The 16,957-nt window shown below is 36.5% G+C and overlaps 1 protein-coding gene across 12 annotated transcripts in view; it reads right to left on the bottom strand.

The window, feature by feature from the left end:
- LOC106083753 (neurexin-1) overlaps positions 1–16,957 on the bottom strand; it is a 113,564-nt gene that overhangs the window by 87,558 nt on the left and 9,049 nt on the right. For 3 of the 12 annotated variants that reach the window (XM_059362979.1, XM_059362989.1, XM_059362990.1), the window contains exons 1-2: positions 11,449–11,746; positions 8,584–10,363 (exon numbers count right to left, since the gene is read on the bottom strand). The exons of 1 other annotated variant lie outside the window; for it this stretch is intronic. In XM_059362979.1, the coding sequence (XP_059218962.1) occupies positions 8,584–9,345 (762 nt within the window). In that variant the 5' untranslated portion in view covers positions 9,346–10,363; positions 11,449–11,746. Of the gene's footprint in view, positions 1–8,583; positions 10,364–10,463; positions 10,639–11,359; positions 11,747–16,957 lie in introns of those variants that run through there. 8 more of the 12 variants (XM_059362980.1, XM_059362983.1, XM_059362982.1 and 5 more) reach the window with 8 other exon arrangements.

Genomic DNA, 16,957 nt, shown 5'->3' with positions numbered 1-16,957 from the left:
CCTGCGAAATGAACAGGTCAAGATAATGCCAAAAGACCACGAAACTTATAAAAAAATTATTGGTGAACTAGAAAAGAAAAACACTGAGTTCTTTACTTACAAACCAAAATCTGAAAGGGGATTTAAAGTAATCTTGCGAAATATGCACTCAACAGCAAATATAGACGACTTGAAAAACGAGCTCTCCCAACTTGGACATGAAGTCAAAAATATATGGAATATAAGAAGTCGTTATACAAAGGTTCCGCTTCCTCTGTTTGAGGTCGAATTGAGCACCAAGCCCAACAATAAAGATATATATTCCGTAACAAAACTTATGTCATGCGTTATTAGATTTGAGCCTCCGCGTCCTAAGAAAATAGTCCCTCAATGCTCAAACTGTCAACAATACGGCCATACAAAGTCATATTGCAAGAAAAAATCAGTCTGCATTAAGTGTGCTGGACACCATGAATCAAAATCATGCGAACGCAAAAACTGGGCAGACGAGGTAAAGTGCGCCTTATGTAATGGTAATCACCCAGCAAATTATAAAGGATGTTCAATTTATAAGCAAATTTACTCCCAACATTACCCCTCTCTTAGAAACACGAGAGAGAGTCAACAGCCTGAAACCCGAACTTTGACGACGAACCCCACATATTCAAGCGCTGCTAGAAGAACAGATTTTCCGCAAACCTCACAACAAAACACCCAAATTCAGCCACAAAATCTTCAAACGGATCGAAGTCCGCAAGTATCCGAAATACATGAAATGTTAAGCAATTTAGGAACACTTATGCAGCAGATGACAAGCCTTCTTATGAGTCTAACTTCAAAATTAACACAAATCTAATAATGAACTTTCTTAATATAGTGTTCTGGAATGCCAACGGTCTGGCACAACATACCTTAGAAGTGAAAAACTTTTTGTCTTCTAATCAAATAGACATACTTCTTGTGTCAGAGACACATTTTACCAGCAAGCATCACTTTTGTATCCCCCAATACGATTTTTACCACGTTATGCACCCATCTGGAATGGCACGTGGTGGTTCAGGAATCTTGATAAAGCAATCCATTAAGCATCACCAAGGAACCCACTACAGCTCCGATATAATTCAGGCAACAAACATCATAGTAGAAAGCATGCAAGGACCTTTAACAGTGTCATCAATCTATAGTCCACCAAAACATACCATCAAAAAAGAAAATTATATTAATTTCTTTAAGACATTAGGAAGCAAATTCATAGCTTGTGGAGACTACAATGCCAAGCACACAATATGGGGATCACGTCTTAATACGCCGAAAGGCCGACAGTTATACTGGGCTATAAAAGAACTTAATCTTCGGGTTATTTCACCATATTCTCCAACATATTGGCCGTCAGATCTGAATAGAACCCCAGATCTTATAGATTTCTGCGTTTCCAAAGGGATTTCGGCTGGCTCCGAAAAATGTTTTTCAAGCCACGATCTGTCTTCTGATCACACACCAGTCTTTCTATCATTGCACGCACAGCATATACCCCAAGATCAAAAATGTAAACTTCACAATAATAAGACTAACTGGCATTATTTTCGTTACCTAGTCAGCAAAACATTACATCAAAATTTACCTTTAAAATCAGATCAAGACATTTCTTACGCCGTAGACCACCTAGTGCAAACTATACAGAGCGCTTCATGGAACTCTACACCCAAGAAAAGTTTCATAGAATCATACAAATACCCTGCCTTTATACAGAGAAAAGTTAAAGAAAAGCGCAAGGCGAAAAAACGTTGGCAAAAAACAAAATCACCAGAGAACAAACGAAAACTTAATAAAGCAACTGCAGATTTGCAAAAGTTATTAAAATGCGTAGATAATAACCATATTGAACAAGAAATCCAAAATCTTGGGCCAACAAAGTCAACAGACTATTCTCTATGGAAAATCACGAAAAAACTCAAAAATGAGCCAAAAATCAATTACCCAATTCGAAAGTCTGGTAACTCGTGGACAAAAAGCAACTTAGAAAAAGCCTACACATTTGCCAATCATTTATACGATGTTTTCACCCCAAATAGCTCGGAAGAACCGCCCAAATGCTTGGAAACTTTCTTAAATGAACCTCATCAGCTTGACCTGCCAATAAAGAAAATTTCAAAAGCCGAAGTCTCACATGCAATAAAGATTCTAAAACCTGGTAAGGCTCCTGGCTATGACTTAATAACCCCTAAAATACTCAAAGAACTCCCTAAAGAAGGTACTGACTTCATTACGTTCATATTCAATGCCTGTTTAAAGCGCTGCTTCATTCCGCCCCAATGGAAAGTTGCCCAAGTCACAATGATCCAGAAACCTGGAAAACCATCCGATCAAGTCAAATCATATCGACCAATAAGCCTACTGCCAATAATTTCAAAGGTATTCGAATCTCTATTTCTTAAGAGATTAATGCCAATAATTGAGGAAAATAACTTGATACCAAATCATCAATTCGGATTTAGAAAGAATCACGGGACTACTGAACAAATCCACAGATTAGTGGAAACCATAAATTCTGCATTTGAATCAAAGCAGTACTGTACTTCCGCATTTTTAGACATCTCGCAAGCCTTTGACAAGGTATGGCATGAGGGTCTTCTCTACAAGGCAAGGAAACTTCTTCCAATAAATTACTATCTATTAATTAAATCATATATTCAAAAAAGAATGTTCTTCGTCCAAGAGGCCGATGAAATGAGTGATTTAAAATCTGTCAGAGCTGGGGTACCACAGGGGAGTGTGATGGGCCCAATCTTATATATCTTGTTCACATCTGATCTACCACAGACAGAGAACGCAGTGGTGGGTACATTCGCTGATGACACCGCTGTGCTAGCTGTTAATAAAAATCCACAAATAGCAAGCAATATGCTTCAAACCTACCTAAATACTTTGTGCGAGTGGCTGAAACACTGGCGTATAAAACCAAATGAAACTAAGTCTATACACGTAACATTCACACTTAACCACGGAAACTGCCCTCCAGTTCAAATGAATGAAGTCCAACTCCCGCAGGCGAATGAGGCGAAATATCTGGGACTATACTTGGACAAGAAACTAACTTGGAAAACGCACATAAAAATAAAAAGAAAAGCTTGTGATATACAACTACAAAAAATGAATTTTCTGATTGGACCAAATTCCAAGTTATCCTTAGAAAATAAGATACTTATATACAAATGCATTATAAAACCAATCTGGACATACGGTATCCAGCTATGGGGAACCGCTTCACATACAACAATCAAACTACTACAGCAACTACAATCAAAAACATTACGCAAAATTGCAGGTGCACCATACTACATAACTAATAAGCGACTACACGAGGAATTAAATATAAAAACTGTCCAGGAAGAAGTATTGTCACAACTCCAAAATTATAAATTGAGAATTCAACAACATCCAAACCCACTAGCAACAAACCTGATGAGGAACACTGAAACATTTAAGCGGCTCAAAAGAAAAGCACCGCAAGACCTACTGTAAATTTTTAACTCCACTTTAATGATGCATAAATAAATTTTATACGTGGGCCAACCACTGGGTTGGCACCATTAGTAATTATAATATACAAAATAATGTCGATAATAATGTAAATATCTATACTAAGATAGAAAGCATTAATAAAAATGAATTAAAAAAAAAAAAAAAAATATTTCTGTTTCTGACATATTATGTATGTCTGAAGAAAAGACACATCATATGCAAACAATCCTGTTTCCGACAATGACTTTTTATTGCAGACTTTAACCAAATCAAAAAAAAAAAAAACAAAAACATGTCCCATAAAATACACATCTATTTTACGTATGTGCGTCTTTAAAAGTATCAAACCCTATGAATGCATACTAGGGTGGACCAATTTTTGCGACAGTCAAACCTGTTCTATCCGGCACAAGTTCTAAGAAAACTTGCACGAAAACTATTGGCACTATGATCCCAAACACCATTTTTTCTTGCCACTACTATTTCCTCACTTTATCAGGAGTCGTAAAAGCTGATCATACGGCAACCGTATAATGGTTTGCAGTAGAGTATATTAATTATGTGCTAAGCCACCGCTCAATACTGCAATACAGAAAGTGCAGCGTAATATTAGAGATTCCGATTTGGCAGAAATTTTGCATGAAATGTTTTGTATTGACTTTAAATAACTGTGCTAACTATGGTGCAAGTCGGTTCAAATCCTGATATTTTGGGTTGCCCAAAAAGTAATTGCGGATTTTTCATATAGTCGGCGTTGACAAATTTTTTCACAGCTCGTGACTCTGTAATTGCATTATTTCTTCTGTCAGTTATCAGCTGTTACTTTTAGCTTGCTTTAGAAAAAAAGTGTAAAACAAGTATATTTGATTTAAGTTCATTCTAAGTTTTATTAAAAATGCATTTACTTTCTTTTAAAAAATCCGCAATTACTTTTTGGGCAACCAATAGCTCCCATTTAAAGCGATCTCCCGGCTTTACTTCTTAATCTGGTTGAAATTTTGCACAATGGCAGCTACTATGGTCTCCCACATCCAAGCCAAGTATGGCCCGAATCTGTTTATAACCTTATATAGTTCCAATATCAAAGCAATCCTTATCCAATATTCTTTGTTTGCCTATAAAAAGATCCCGGGCAAAAAACTTGACAAATGTGATCCATGGTGGAGGGTGTTTAAGAGTCGGCGCGGCCGAACTTACCACGCTATGTTTTTCATAATTTGGTTTAAAAAATCAAATAAATAAACACCACGACTAACAACAACCAGATGATTTCTAAATACAGAGTTGCCACCACCTGGGCAAAAACGCAATTTTTCCTTTTTGAAAATTAGTAAGTTCAAAAATGGGTGCAATGAAGGGCCAAGTAGATCTAATACCAAAGAAAATAAGTAAAAGTCGGACAGAGCCGATTATATTATATCCTATACCACTATATACCACTTTATATATATACAGGCCCTAAATTGTGGCTACTGCTGTCATAAAAGCGCATATCGGCTAAAATATATTGCAGCTATAAGCCATCGATATATAAAATGGTTTGTAAGCAAATTTGCGGATTTAACCATTGGATGGGGGATATACATTAGTGTAACTAACCGATTTTCTGGGGGAGGACTACAAGTCATTGGGAAGAAAATTATATACAAAACTGAGTGATCCTGGTGAGAGGTAGAGCTGGCAACTATCGATAGTTTCATTTTTGCGTCGTTAGTTGGTTAGTTGTTTAATAGAAGGCCTTCAAAATTAAATCAAATTTACTTTCTTCACTAGGGTAATAACACTGTGAAACAGTTTCTGGGTCATGGTCTTAGGTGTGGGGGATTCCAACTTTGGGTGATATCACTTGGTCAGAAGGGCAAAGCTCAAAAAGGGTTTAGAGTTCTCAGATCAAACATTTGTAAGCTACTTTTTATATAACTAACCAGGAAGATTCGCAATATTGTGAAAAAGGTCCGCAGATTTTATAACAGAGCACATTGTAAAAAAACGGAATTTATTGGGAAGAGTGTTACATACGGTTCAAGGAATCCAAAAAGATTATCAGAGCGGCAAAAAGTGCCTCCTGGAAGCTTTTCTGTTAACAGGTCGATAGCGTGCAAATCGGTTCAGAAGATCAAAAGTTGTAGCCTCTGAAGGTTATAGAAGGGGAAACTGGTCAACTGTATCTCACCCTGCATTAAAGATATAGACCAACAACGAGTCTCTTATGAATTTTGACATTATTGATAAATTTTATAGCAATCGGTTCAGATACAGATATAGCTCCCATATATATTTATTGCCCGACTTTCACTTCCAGAGCCTTTACAGTCACATTTATCAACCGATCTTCTCAAAACTTTGTACTGCGCGATGTTCTTCGGCTACCTCAAATGTGCGAATTTTGGTTAAAATCGCTTCAGATTTGGATATAGCTCCCATATATTTGTTCGTACGATTGGGAGTAATATTGCAATTACGTGGTCATTTGTATACCGATTCACTTGAAATTTGGCACAAAAGGATTCCCTTATGACTCTCGGCATTCCTGTGAAATTCATAGAAATCATATTCCTATTCAGATATATACCCCACATCAACCAATTTTTACTTTTAGAGCCGTTGTCAGCGTATTTCTTAGCAGATTTTCTCTAAATGTTGCACAAAGTCTGGTAGCAAATTGCGATCTGTACCTTGTATGCAAATTAATATGGCCAGACAGACGGACAAAGCTGAATCTTATCCGAAAGTGGTTCTGAGTCACACCGTATATCTCTAAATAGACGTATCTCTCTTCGAACAAATACCCTATAACACAGCAGTGGTACCAATACACATTTCTGGCTGAACGACAATCACTCAATAACCTCACTCCCTCAAATTTAAGTCGAATGCTCTACGGTGTGAAAGACATGGTTCGATTGATTTAAGAATATGCTATCCATAGATTATCACCATAAAGAGATTGGTTTCTTTATGGTGATAATATATGCATAGCATATTCTTAAGTCAATCGAGCCATGCCTTTCACACCATAGAGCATTCAACTTAAAAAATACCGATGTTATCCAGCCATCATTCTTATTTTGTGGCTACCTATCTGAACGATATCTTGAGAGCCGCGTACAACTCTAATGTCAAAGTGGTTCTTGAATATTATCCCTTGCATGCTACACGTGCTTCCACCTGTACGGTAAAGTCATCCTCCTTGCTACGTTAAGTCGATATGGCTTCAATTGACCACTAAATATCTCGATATCAATAGAAGATAGGAGAAGGGCCATTAAGTCCATGTCGCGAAATAGTCCATGAGTAAACGGTTTCTATTTTGAGTTTATTTGATTTCTACGGTCATGGTCCAGTGGTAAAAGAGATGCCTTAAGTTCATAACACCCATGATTTGGCGATAACCTATTACATGTAATGTACGTGGCCACCATAGCGCAAAGGTTAGCATGTACATCTAAGACGCTGAACGCCTGGGTTCGAATCCTGGCGATTACATCAGAAAAAATTGGCAGCAGTTGTTATCCCATCCTAGTGACATTTGGTATTGCAGCCATATATAAACTACTCCACAAAGAGGAGTCGCACTGTGGCACCCCGTTCGGTCTCGGCTGTAAAAAGGAGGCCCCCTATCAATGAGCTTAAACTTGAATCGGACAGCACTCATTGCATGTAAATAGTTTGCCCCTGTTCCTAAATGGAATGTTCATGGGCAAAATTTGAATTTGGACATGGGTGCGTAGGTGTACTTTTCGATAATATTGCTTGCATATTTCATACGTTATACGCCCCCTTAGTCCCCGATATAAAAATACATGGCAACAGATTCTTTGCAAAAATCGTCAATTATTGGTGATACAGTCTTTATAGCATATATTTTTTTCATTGTAACGCATTTAACGGCGCATTTCTGACATATGTATATTATGAGAATTTTGCTGATATTTTGGCCCTAAACTGTCTAAACGTTTACGAATTCAGAAATAACTCTTCAATTTGAAATAGGAACAACAACAACAAAAACGGAGGAAACAAAAGTCGTGTTGACTGATATGATTGATATGAGAGAAGTATCCACTGTTCCTTCGTGAAATGTTCATGGGAAATTTAGTTAATAAATACCAGCGAAATTTTATTTTAATCTGTCCATTTGAATAGTTTTGTGATTGTTAAAACAATGAATTGAAGACAATGTCGCATCTTGATTTATCATTGCGACATATTTGATTTGGGAGAAACCATTATTCAAACCAATGCATGGCTTGATAAATCTTATTCAGATTTCTGCTGCGTAGAGAAAAACGATTGAAAAGTGGTTCGCTTACATCAAACTTGGTTGCACGGAGACACACGACGCAAGACGCTTTGGTCGCCTAAAAGAAGGGGCCAGAAAACAAACAAAAAATGCACAAAATCGTTTTGGAAAATCGAAAAGTCAAGTTTAAGATGTTATCTGATACTCTAAAGATATCAAAGGAATCAATTGGTTTTATAATGCACTAGCATTTGACTATGATAAAGTTAACTCGTTTGCTCACAGTTGACCACCATTTCACAAATCAGTTGTCACCATATCAAAAATTTAAGTACTTTGTTTCAAATTGCTTCCGCAAACCTGGAAGAATGTTCCAAAAAAAAAGAGATTTATCTCCAATGACGAGGTGATTGCTGAAACTATTTTGGAGACAAAAGTTAATCGTTGTGCAAAAAAATGTATTGAAATATAAATAAGAGAAACTATGGAATAATAATTGTCATTAATCTTTCTCGAAGGAAGCTATGTTGATATCTGAAGTAAACATTTGATCAAAATATTATTTTTTAATAGTTATCCAATGGACTTTTTAGCCCATGTGATAAATCAAAAGATAGTGCCAATGAACCTGCTCAAAACCCCTTTACACGACGCAGATTGATCTCACAAAGACTAGTTTGCTTTCGCAACATTCGAAAACTTAAGGGGAAAGAAGGAAAATTAATAAAAATACATACAGAACTTCTCGAGCATGCAATTGACGAGTCATGAACCGTGAGTAAAACATAGAAATGAAGTTTTGCAATAAACGTTTTGTTTATCTCAAATGTTTAACTTACCTGAACTTTGTGCCAATGACCGTCATGGAGATCACGACCCACTGTTATAATCTGAGCTCCACCACCCAAATTATATCGCAGCCGTAGAGCGCCCTCGACCAGTTTCAATTCGAAGAAATCATAGGTGCCACCATCATCCGAATACAAGACCAGACCATTGGGTTGCTCAGTTTTAAATTCCAATTCGAGTGAACCATTAAGGCCGACATACCATTTGCGAAATTGGGCAAACGAACTCTGCGAACCATCCAACTGAAAGGCGGCCGATGTTGTTAAACAACAGCAGGACAGGATTAAGGCCAACAGAGAAATCATGAATAGGGATTGCAGGCGATTAAAAGAACTGCAACTAACACGGCAGCGGTCAAAACTATTCGTCGTGGTGGTAGTGCTGTTGGTGTCAATTTTGTGGCTTAGACTCTGAGGCCTGTTGTTATCTTGTTTTGATAATGGATTACACGAAACGGGTGATGAAGACTTTGGAATTGTTGATTTGCTGTTGCTTATGCTGAAGCTGCTGTCGATGGGCGAATGTAATGCTAATGGCAATGAAGGCAACGACACCAGGGATGTGGATGTAGATGTCGAAGTCGATGTCATTTGGATGGCTGTTGCTGTTGATGTATTGCTGATGATTGTGACTTTCGATGATGGTTCTGCTGATGGTGGCCCTAATAGCGCTGCTTTTCTTCTTGATTGGTTTCTGTGACCTCGTTCGACGACTGGAAAAACAACGGATGGCTTTACCTCGCTTGCCACCATTTTGCTGCTGTACTTCAAGGGAAATCGTTTTTACCCGCTACCTTCTTTCCCACTCTGTTGTTGTTGATGTTGAGTTTAACTTCTATTTATATTGGGTGCATAGGTAATTTAGATAGTTTTTATTTATTTTATTTTTTTTTTTTTTTGTTGGAACTCTAGGCAGGGTTAAATAGAAGTTGATTGGTATCTTCTGATATGTTTTGGGGGAATTTTGCTACGATGATATTTGATTGGCCTCTGGCGTCTCTTGTGTGGGGAGACAACCCTAAAGGCCTTTACTACTCCTCCCGCACGGTTGTTTGCGTGTTTCGAGCCTTGTTGGAAGCAAACCACACCGCAAGCAGCTTAGCAACAAATTGAAGTGACTGCTGAATCGAATTGTAAATCGGGAATAATGATTTTGTGTGATTTAACGATTCGTGGTGGTGATGGCGGTAGTGCTGAAGGCAGCGGTGGAGCTTCTATGTAGCCTTCCTTTTGCTTTAGTGGGTTTTGTATTTACATTTCATGTTCCAGTTTCTAATGTTTTTGTTGTTGGTGTCGTTTTTATTGTCTGCACTATAATTGTGATTGGCCTAGGAGGACATGCATGCACTGCAATTTTAGATTCGAATCAAATGAAAAACCATTCATTTAATTCCCTTCGAATTATTTACTTTTTAATGCTCCTGTCTCGGGTTGTATTTTTTTTTTGTTTTTGTTCTATTAAATGGCTAACATGGTCTCATGACCATTTGTTTTATTTTTGTAGTTAAATTACCGTTTTATGGTTGTTTTCGTTTTTGCCTTCAATTTGATCAAATTGCTTTCGTGATTCGCTTACTGTTGTTGTTTCTCTCTTTTATGCTGTCAGTTTAACGGCTTGCCTTGTTTCCCGTGAACATTTTGTTTGTATTGTAGTTGACGTTTTTGCTGTTGTTGTTGCTTTGGTGGTACTGTTATTTTGTTATTTGATGGCAACAACACAACTTTGTTGGTTATAGTAAATTTTGCGCGATTTTCTTTTCATATTGTTTGGCTTTCAAAGACGACAAAGAAAAGAAAAATAAAAATAAAGCGAAAGCTAACAAAAAACCGACTTCACATACAGCAGAGATGGAGAGCGAGTGTCCCTATACCTAATGGATAACTGAGAGCAAAAGCTGGCTAGGATTATCCGCTATCTCTGTGTTGTGTTGGTTAGGGTTTTAATGGCTGATTTTCGCCTTGCCGCTACTCGCTTTTTATTTTTGTTTGTTTTTTTTTTTTTCTTTTTTGTTATGGTCACACCAACAACTTTCATTGAACTTTTCGGGTAAGCCAAAATGTATAAGGCGTTTGTAGGCAGATGTATGTATGTGTGTCTACATATGTATGAGCATGTGTATGTCCCAAGAAACCATCTTAACACCCCAAGTTGATGGTTAGTACAAGCTGAAAGCTTTTTTCTACATCTTCTTCTTCCTCCAGTTGGCAGCTAACCAGTTCGCTCGTCCGTCCAGCCGACTGTTTGTCTGTCAGCCAAGCAACCAGCCTCTGATTGAAGTGAAGTTAGCTGTGAGTTGGCGTAAAGCTTTCTTCCACGAAAAAAGCTATAGCCTTTATATGTATGTTAATAAGGACGCTTGTATTTGATAATAGACACCAAATTTCAGCAATTTGCACTCCATTTATTATTTTAGGAATATTTGTTTGAAACTTTTCCCCATAATAATAATTCTATTCTTGAATTTTTTTCATTTCAAAACCATCCCAAAAAAATATCCCTTTTGCCTTTGGCTAATCTCAATGCCAATAAGTCCACGATAAGGTTTTTTAGCACGTCCATGTTGTACATACTAAAATTTTCTATGTGCCAAAAAAAGAAAATTAATTATAAATGAAAATTTTCATTTGAATCTGAAAATCTCCACTCTACTCAACAAAAGAAAAAAAAATATTTTTATTCGCCATTCGAAAAGTTTATAACTTTATTAATAATTTTTCCCCTTTTTCCTTGCTTTGAAGCAAAAAGTATATATTATAAGGAACGCACTAGCAAATTTACATAATATTTTTTCAAGCACTTAAATCCTTGGGTTTCATATACTTGCTATCCTTTTTCATTGATTTGGTATTATTAACCTTTTTCACTTTTTCATTTGTTTAAACAATTGCACTGTGATTTTTTCTTTTTGGGATTCCTTGGATTTTTTTGTGTAAAATTCCTTCACATTTCTCTAACCGATGAAGGACAATCATGTCTACCCCCGAAAAAGTGGCAGAGCATTTTCTTCCTTTTCAATCAAATACACACACATACACGCACACCCATAGACATTGGGGGAAAATGAGATTCTCTATTTCAGTGTTTAAAGCCAAAAAAAAGCGCACACGGAGCTCCTCCGTTTCAAAGAGTATTGATCCACACTGCAATCGCGACGATACTAAATTGCAATTTCCAAAACTGTTCATAGGAAACGTCAAATCACTGTATTCCTTATCAACGAACGGATAAAAAGCTCATGAACGACGAGCTTTGCCGCTTCGGTTTTCGGTGGGCGAACTAACGAGCATGTGGTGAACGGCATGCCATAGGCAAATGGAGGGGGCAGAAACATTGATTCACATGAATGTAAATGTGTATACACATAGCCACACACACGCACACACACACAGATTGAGGGAATTCGCCTGGTCGCGTAAAACACACCACCATCATCATCAGCCATCCTAAGCGGAAACAGGTTCATAACCTGCACCACTTGAGATACAAGTGTGTATGTACACTGCTTTACTCCACATACAAATATACGAAACATGTATATACATACTACATACACACTTCATGCATACGCATGAATTGCTTATTACATGCCATCATGGTAGTTAGCTTTTGCTTGGCTGCTCCTGTTTTTGCTCCTGTTCTTTCTGTTCATATTGCAGAGATATTGGTACTCGCATCCATACACGCACACTTGCACTCACAAATGTACAAAGAGAGATTCTATGGATGCAACGTGGTGCGTTTAAGAAGTAACGGGAGGGGTACAAGGTAACAAAGTTTGAAGGATGTTTGCCACTCGTTCATTTTTTTTTCTTTCCACAACAATGCAATTTCCAAGTAACTGAAGGAGAACTGCAAAGCGTGAGATGAATGAAAATCATCAATTCCACTCCAAAACGAAAAGAAACAGCATTCAGCTTCACAAAATAATATAGTATGATGAAACGCGTGTTTTTTTTATTATTTTTGAGATATGCTGTGATCATTTTTGAGGACTATGTTTTCCATTTTTCAGGGACATCCTGTACACAAAAAAAAAAACATTTGTGACTAATTAATAGGGACTACAAATTGAATGTGTGCTCCATCACCAGTGTAATTAAATGAGTTTATAACCTTTTACAGTAGGATTTAAGCCGCACCTGTCATGTTCCCGGGCGACTTACTTCTTAAGGGCGGTATGCAAACGAATCGTTTCCATAAAAAATGCTTTGTCTTACAGGCTGACATTGAAAGCATTGGATATCTTTCTTTTTGATTTCATTGCAAGAAAACTATTGCTTTGATCACTTTTTGCAACACGTAATGAATTGAGGCCACCGTGGCGCAGAGGTTACCATGTCCGCCTGTGTGAGAAGTGAGAGAAGTATCCCCTGTTCCGTGATGGAATGTTCATGGGAAATTTAGTAATAGTAAAGAATTTATTTGTACAAAATAACGCTACATTTTGATAAATGTGTACTTTATCGGTGAAAAAAAGTGTACCAGATTAGCCAAACGAATGCATAGTTTTTTCACCACGTGTTTGCGGCACATACTGGGCCAAAAAAGGGATATTTAGTGATCGCTCTTTTTCGTTCCGTCCCACAAAAGGAACTAGTTCGTTCTTTTAATTCATTTTTCATTTGCGATGCCCTTTTTTGTTTCCTTCTTACAAAACAAAAAAAAAATCTTTGAATTTTGTTTTGAACCTTAAAATGAGGGTTTTCATTTGAACACATAGATAAATACGTTCAGACTGTCTAAGTAATTAAATTTAAAGTTAATTGTTTGTACTTTGTTTTAAACAATTATTAAGTATTGATGCTGAAAAAAGACAAATTGAAGCGCACCAAAAGAATTTAGATTTGTTTACAATAAAAAAAAATAAATGTGGATGCCACCACATTTATTTATTTGTGCCCCACATTCATTTAATGTGGTTGCCACAAATAATTTATTTTCCATTCACCCAAATCACAACGTTCACAGTTGTTGACGAATGCAAACATTGACGCTTTTATTTACTTGTTGTATGAAGCTGAAAAATATGACATGTCAATGAAATGGTCTACAAACTAACAAAAGGGAGAAAAGGAAAGCGATCATGCAATAAAAAGGAACTATGGAACTATAAGAAAGAAAGAGATGGAACTAGTTCCAGCAGTTCCTTACTTGGATAAGTTACAATGAACTAGTTCCATCCGGAACTAACCAACTCTAAATTTGATCATATTTGAATAAGAGTGGCGCCATGTAGATGCACGGAAGCTGGATGTCATAAGCGACCATTTTAAGCAAATAAGACAAGAAATCTATCCCTCCAAGGGCACAGGAAGTTAAGTCGGGAGATCAATTTCAGATGAAGTAGATAATAATTGTTTGATTTAGATACTATGAAGTATAATCAAAAGATCGGTCTGTATGGGTCATTAACAATCCAACGTTTCTAATTCAATAATAAGTGTTTGTGCTACATTTCGAGTGACTGCCTTAGGGTTTGTACTCTATTCGGGGTTTCTTGTGAACAACTGTTAAACTCCATATAAAAACCAGTAAGGAATGGCAAAATTCGGGCGGAGCCCACTATAGTATACCCTACACCACCGAGTATACGTAAAACTTTTAATAGATATCACTTTTATCCAAATTAAGTAAGACTTTGATTTTGCATACCTATTGAAATATCGAATAGAACCTTGTACGATTTTCTTACGAAGGTACGGAAATTGTGGCTTCTACAGCCTTAAAAGTCGCAACGCATAAAAGATATATTTATAGGGAAGTTTTATCTAAATCGATTTTGATGAACTTTTGCACTCGTATTGGGATGTCAATTAAACCATCTCTCATTGTGGCTTCTACAGCTTAAAAAGGCCATATCGGATGAAAAATATGTATGGGAGCTATATTTAAATCTGGACTGATTTTTATGAAACTTTACACACATATGGGGACGTTGAATAAAACGGCCCATGCCAAATTTTGTAAAGATCGTACAAAAATTTTAGCTTCTACAGCTTTAAAAGGCTATATCGGATGAAATATACATAGGAGCTATATATAAATCTGATCCGATTATGATGAAATTTTGCACACATTTTGGGACGTCACAAAAAGCACTTCGTGCTAAATTTTGTAAAGATCGGACCAAAATGTGACCTCCACAGCCTTTATAGGTCAAATCGGACGAATGTTATGTATGGGAGCTATATCTAAATCTGAACCGATTAAGATGAAATTTTGCACACATATTGGGACATCACACGAAACATTTCATGTCAAATTTGGTAGAGATTGCACCAAAATTGCGGCTTCTACAGCTTTAACAGGTCATATCGGATGAAATATATATATGGGAGCTATATCTAAATCTGGACCGATTTCAATAAAATTGTTCAAGCATTTTGGGTAGTTAAAAAACATTTCGTGCAAAATTTTGTAGGGATCGGACCAAAATTGTGGCTTCTGCAGCTTTAAAAGGGCAAATCGGATGAAAGATATATATGGGAGCTATATCTAAATCTGGACCGATTTTTTTTCAAATCAATGGCGTTTGTCCTTGGACCAAAAAGACACTTATGCAAAATTTTGTGAAAATCTGTCAACAATGCGACCTTTTCCTTGATTACAAGAATACATGGACAGATAGACAGAAGGGCATAGCTAAATAGAATCAGGAAGTGATTCTAAGCAGATCCATATACTTATCGATGGGTCTAGCTCTCCTCTCCTCTTCTTAGCGTTACAAACAAATGCACAAATCTATAATACCCTTTACCACAGTGGTGGTGCAGGGTATAAAAATGTAATTGAACAAGTAAAAGCGTGCTAAGTTCGGCCGGGCCGAATCTTATATACCATCCACCATGGATCGCATTTGTGTTGCATGTATATTTTTAGCTTACATTGAAAAATTAATTGTTACCAATTACTTAGAATCTACAAAATAATTTTGAATAAAAAAAGGTTTCCTATAGTATTTTATTATATATTTGGTAAAATGAATCAAGAAAAAATCCTATTTACATGTTTGTCTAAGCTGCATGTAAATCCAACAACAAATGAAGTTAAAAAAACTGAACTTTTTTACAACTCTGACATTTTGATGAAAATTTGCACAACGACATAGAATACTATGACCTTCAATATACATGAAAAATAATGTCTGATATCCCGATTTTAATTTTCTAGTTCCAGTAGGGAGCAATTCTTATCCGCCATTTTCCACAATGACTTCTTCATAAGCAGGCCTGTATCCATTATCTTTTATTTTCTTATAAACAGATACCAGCCAAAGAACTTGTCAAATGTGATCCCTCCACCATGGTATATATGATTCGGCTAGGCCGAACTTGGCACGCTTTTACATGTTTTTTTTTTTTTTTTTTTGGAACATGATTTTGTATTTGCTGAACTTTTTTTTACGTTGTCATTTCTAACACCAATACTTTTTGTTTCCTAACAATTTGTTTCATTGTTATATTACATCTGGGCCACAAGAGGGCACAGACTCCTAAATGGTTGAAACATGTTCAACTACTCCAAAAAAAAATTTTATATTTAATAATTTAAATAAATGGTTGTGATCCTCACATACAATACCTGCACTTTTCATCAATCATCATAGAGAAGGTTATTGTAAAATAACCAACACGCACTATGTATGAACGTCATAGATTATTTCTCAATTCTCTACAGATTACGGGGAAATGTACTTTCTTCCTACTATATTGTACATGACAAACCACAAATTCTCAATGTTTTGTCTATTGGCCATGTGCTGCCCTCGTTGAGGTGCCTTTTTAACATTTTCATTTAATATTAACGCGCTTGGTAAATGAATGAAACCTCAGCCTTTAATATAAGTGGCTTGTGTGTGGCGCGAAATGGAGTGTCCTCTCCCCAGTCTATGTATGTATATCTCCTCATTTACAATGTAGCATAGTGCTGAGTGTTATGAGATATTCATACTTGCCAGTGTGTGTGTGTGTGTGCGAGTTTGATTACTTTGTCCTAACAAGTAATTCTTTCCAGTTGGTGCTAAGGCCCATACGACCGTATATGCCACTTGATTTGCAGCTAATACAAAATTCTTATCGATAGGTCTATATTTGGAATTAAAAAGATTTTTTTTTAAGAATTGGCAGTTTACATGTTTGTCGCCCAAAATAAGAGTCTACTGCAAATTATTATGTCACGATTTGCAATAAAAAAAATCAAAAAAAGAAACAAAAACAGAAAGCAAACATGCATAGATTGTGAATATTTGGCAATTTCTGCAATGCACACAAACATTTATGAGGGCTTTTAAAATTAATGTTGAAACGTGATATCCTCGAAAGGAGAAAGGCCTCTTTGCAATGTCTTTTCACCATTAGAGACATT

Source organism: Stomoxys calcitrans, chromosome 2 (assembly GCF_963082655.1).
Source record: "Stomoxys calcitrans chromosome 2, idStoCalc2.1, whole genome shotgun sequence".
NCBI classification, from domain to species: Eukaryota; Metazoa; Arthropoda; class Insecta; order Diptera; family Muscidae; genus Stomoxys; species Stomoxys calcitrans.
The sequence above is the reverse complement of the archived record's forward strand: the minus strand, read 5'-3'. Positions and strand labels throughout refer to the sequence as shown.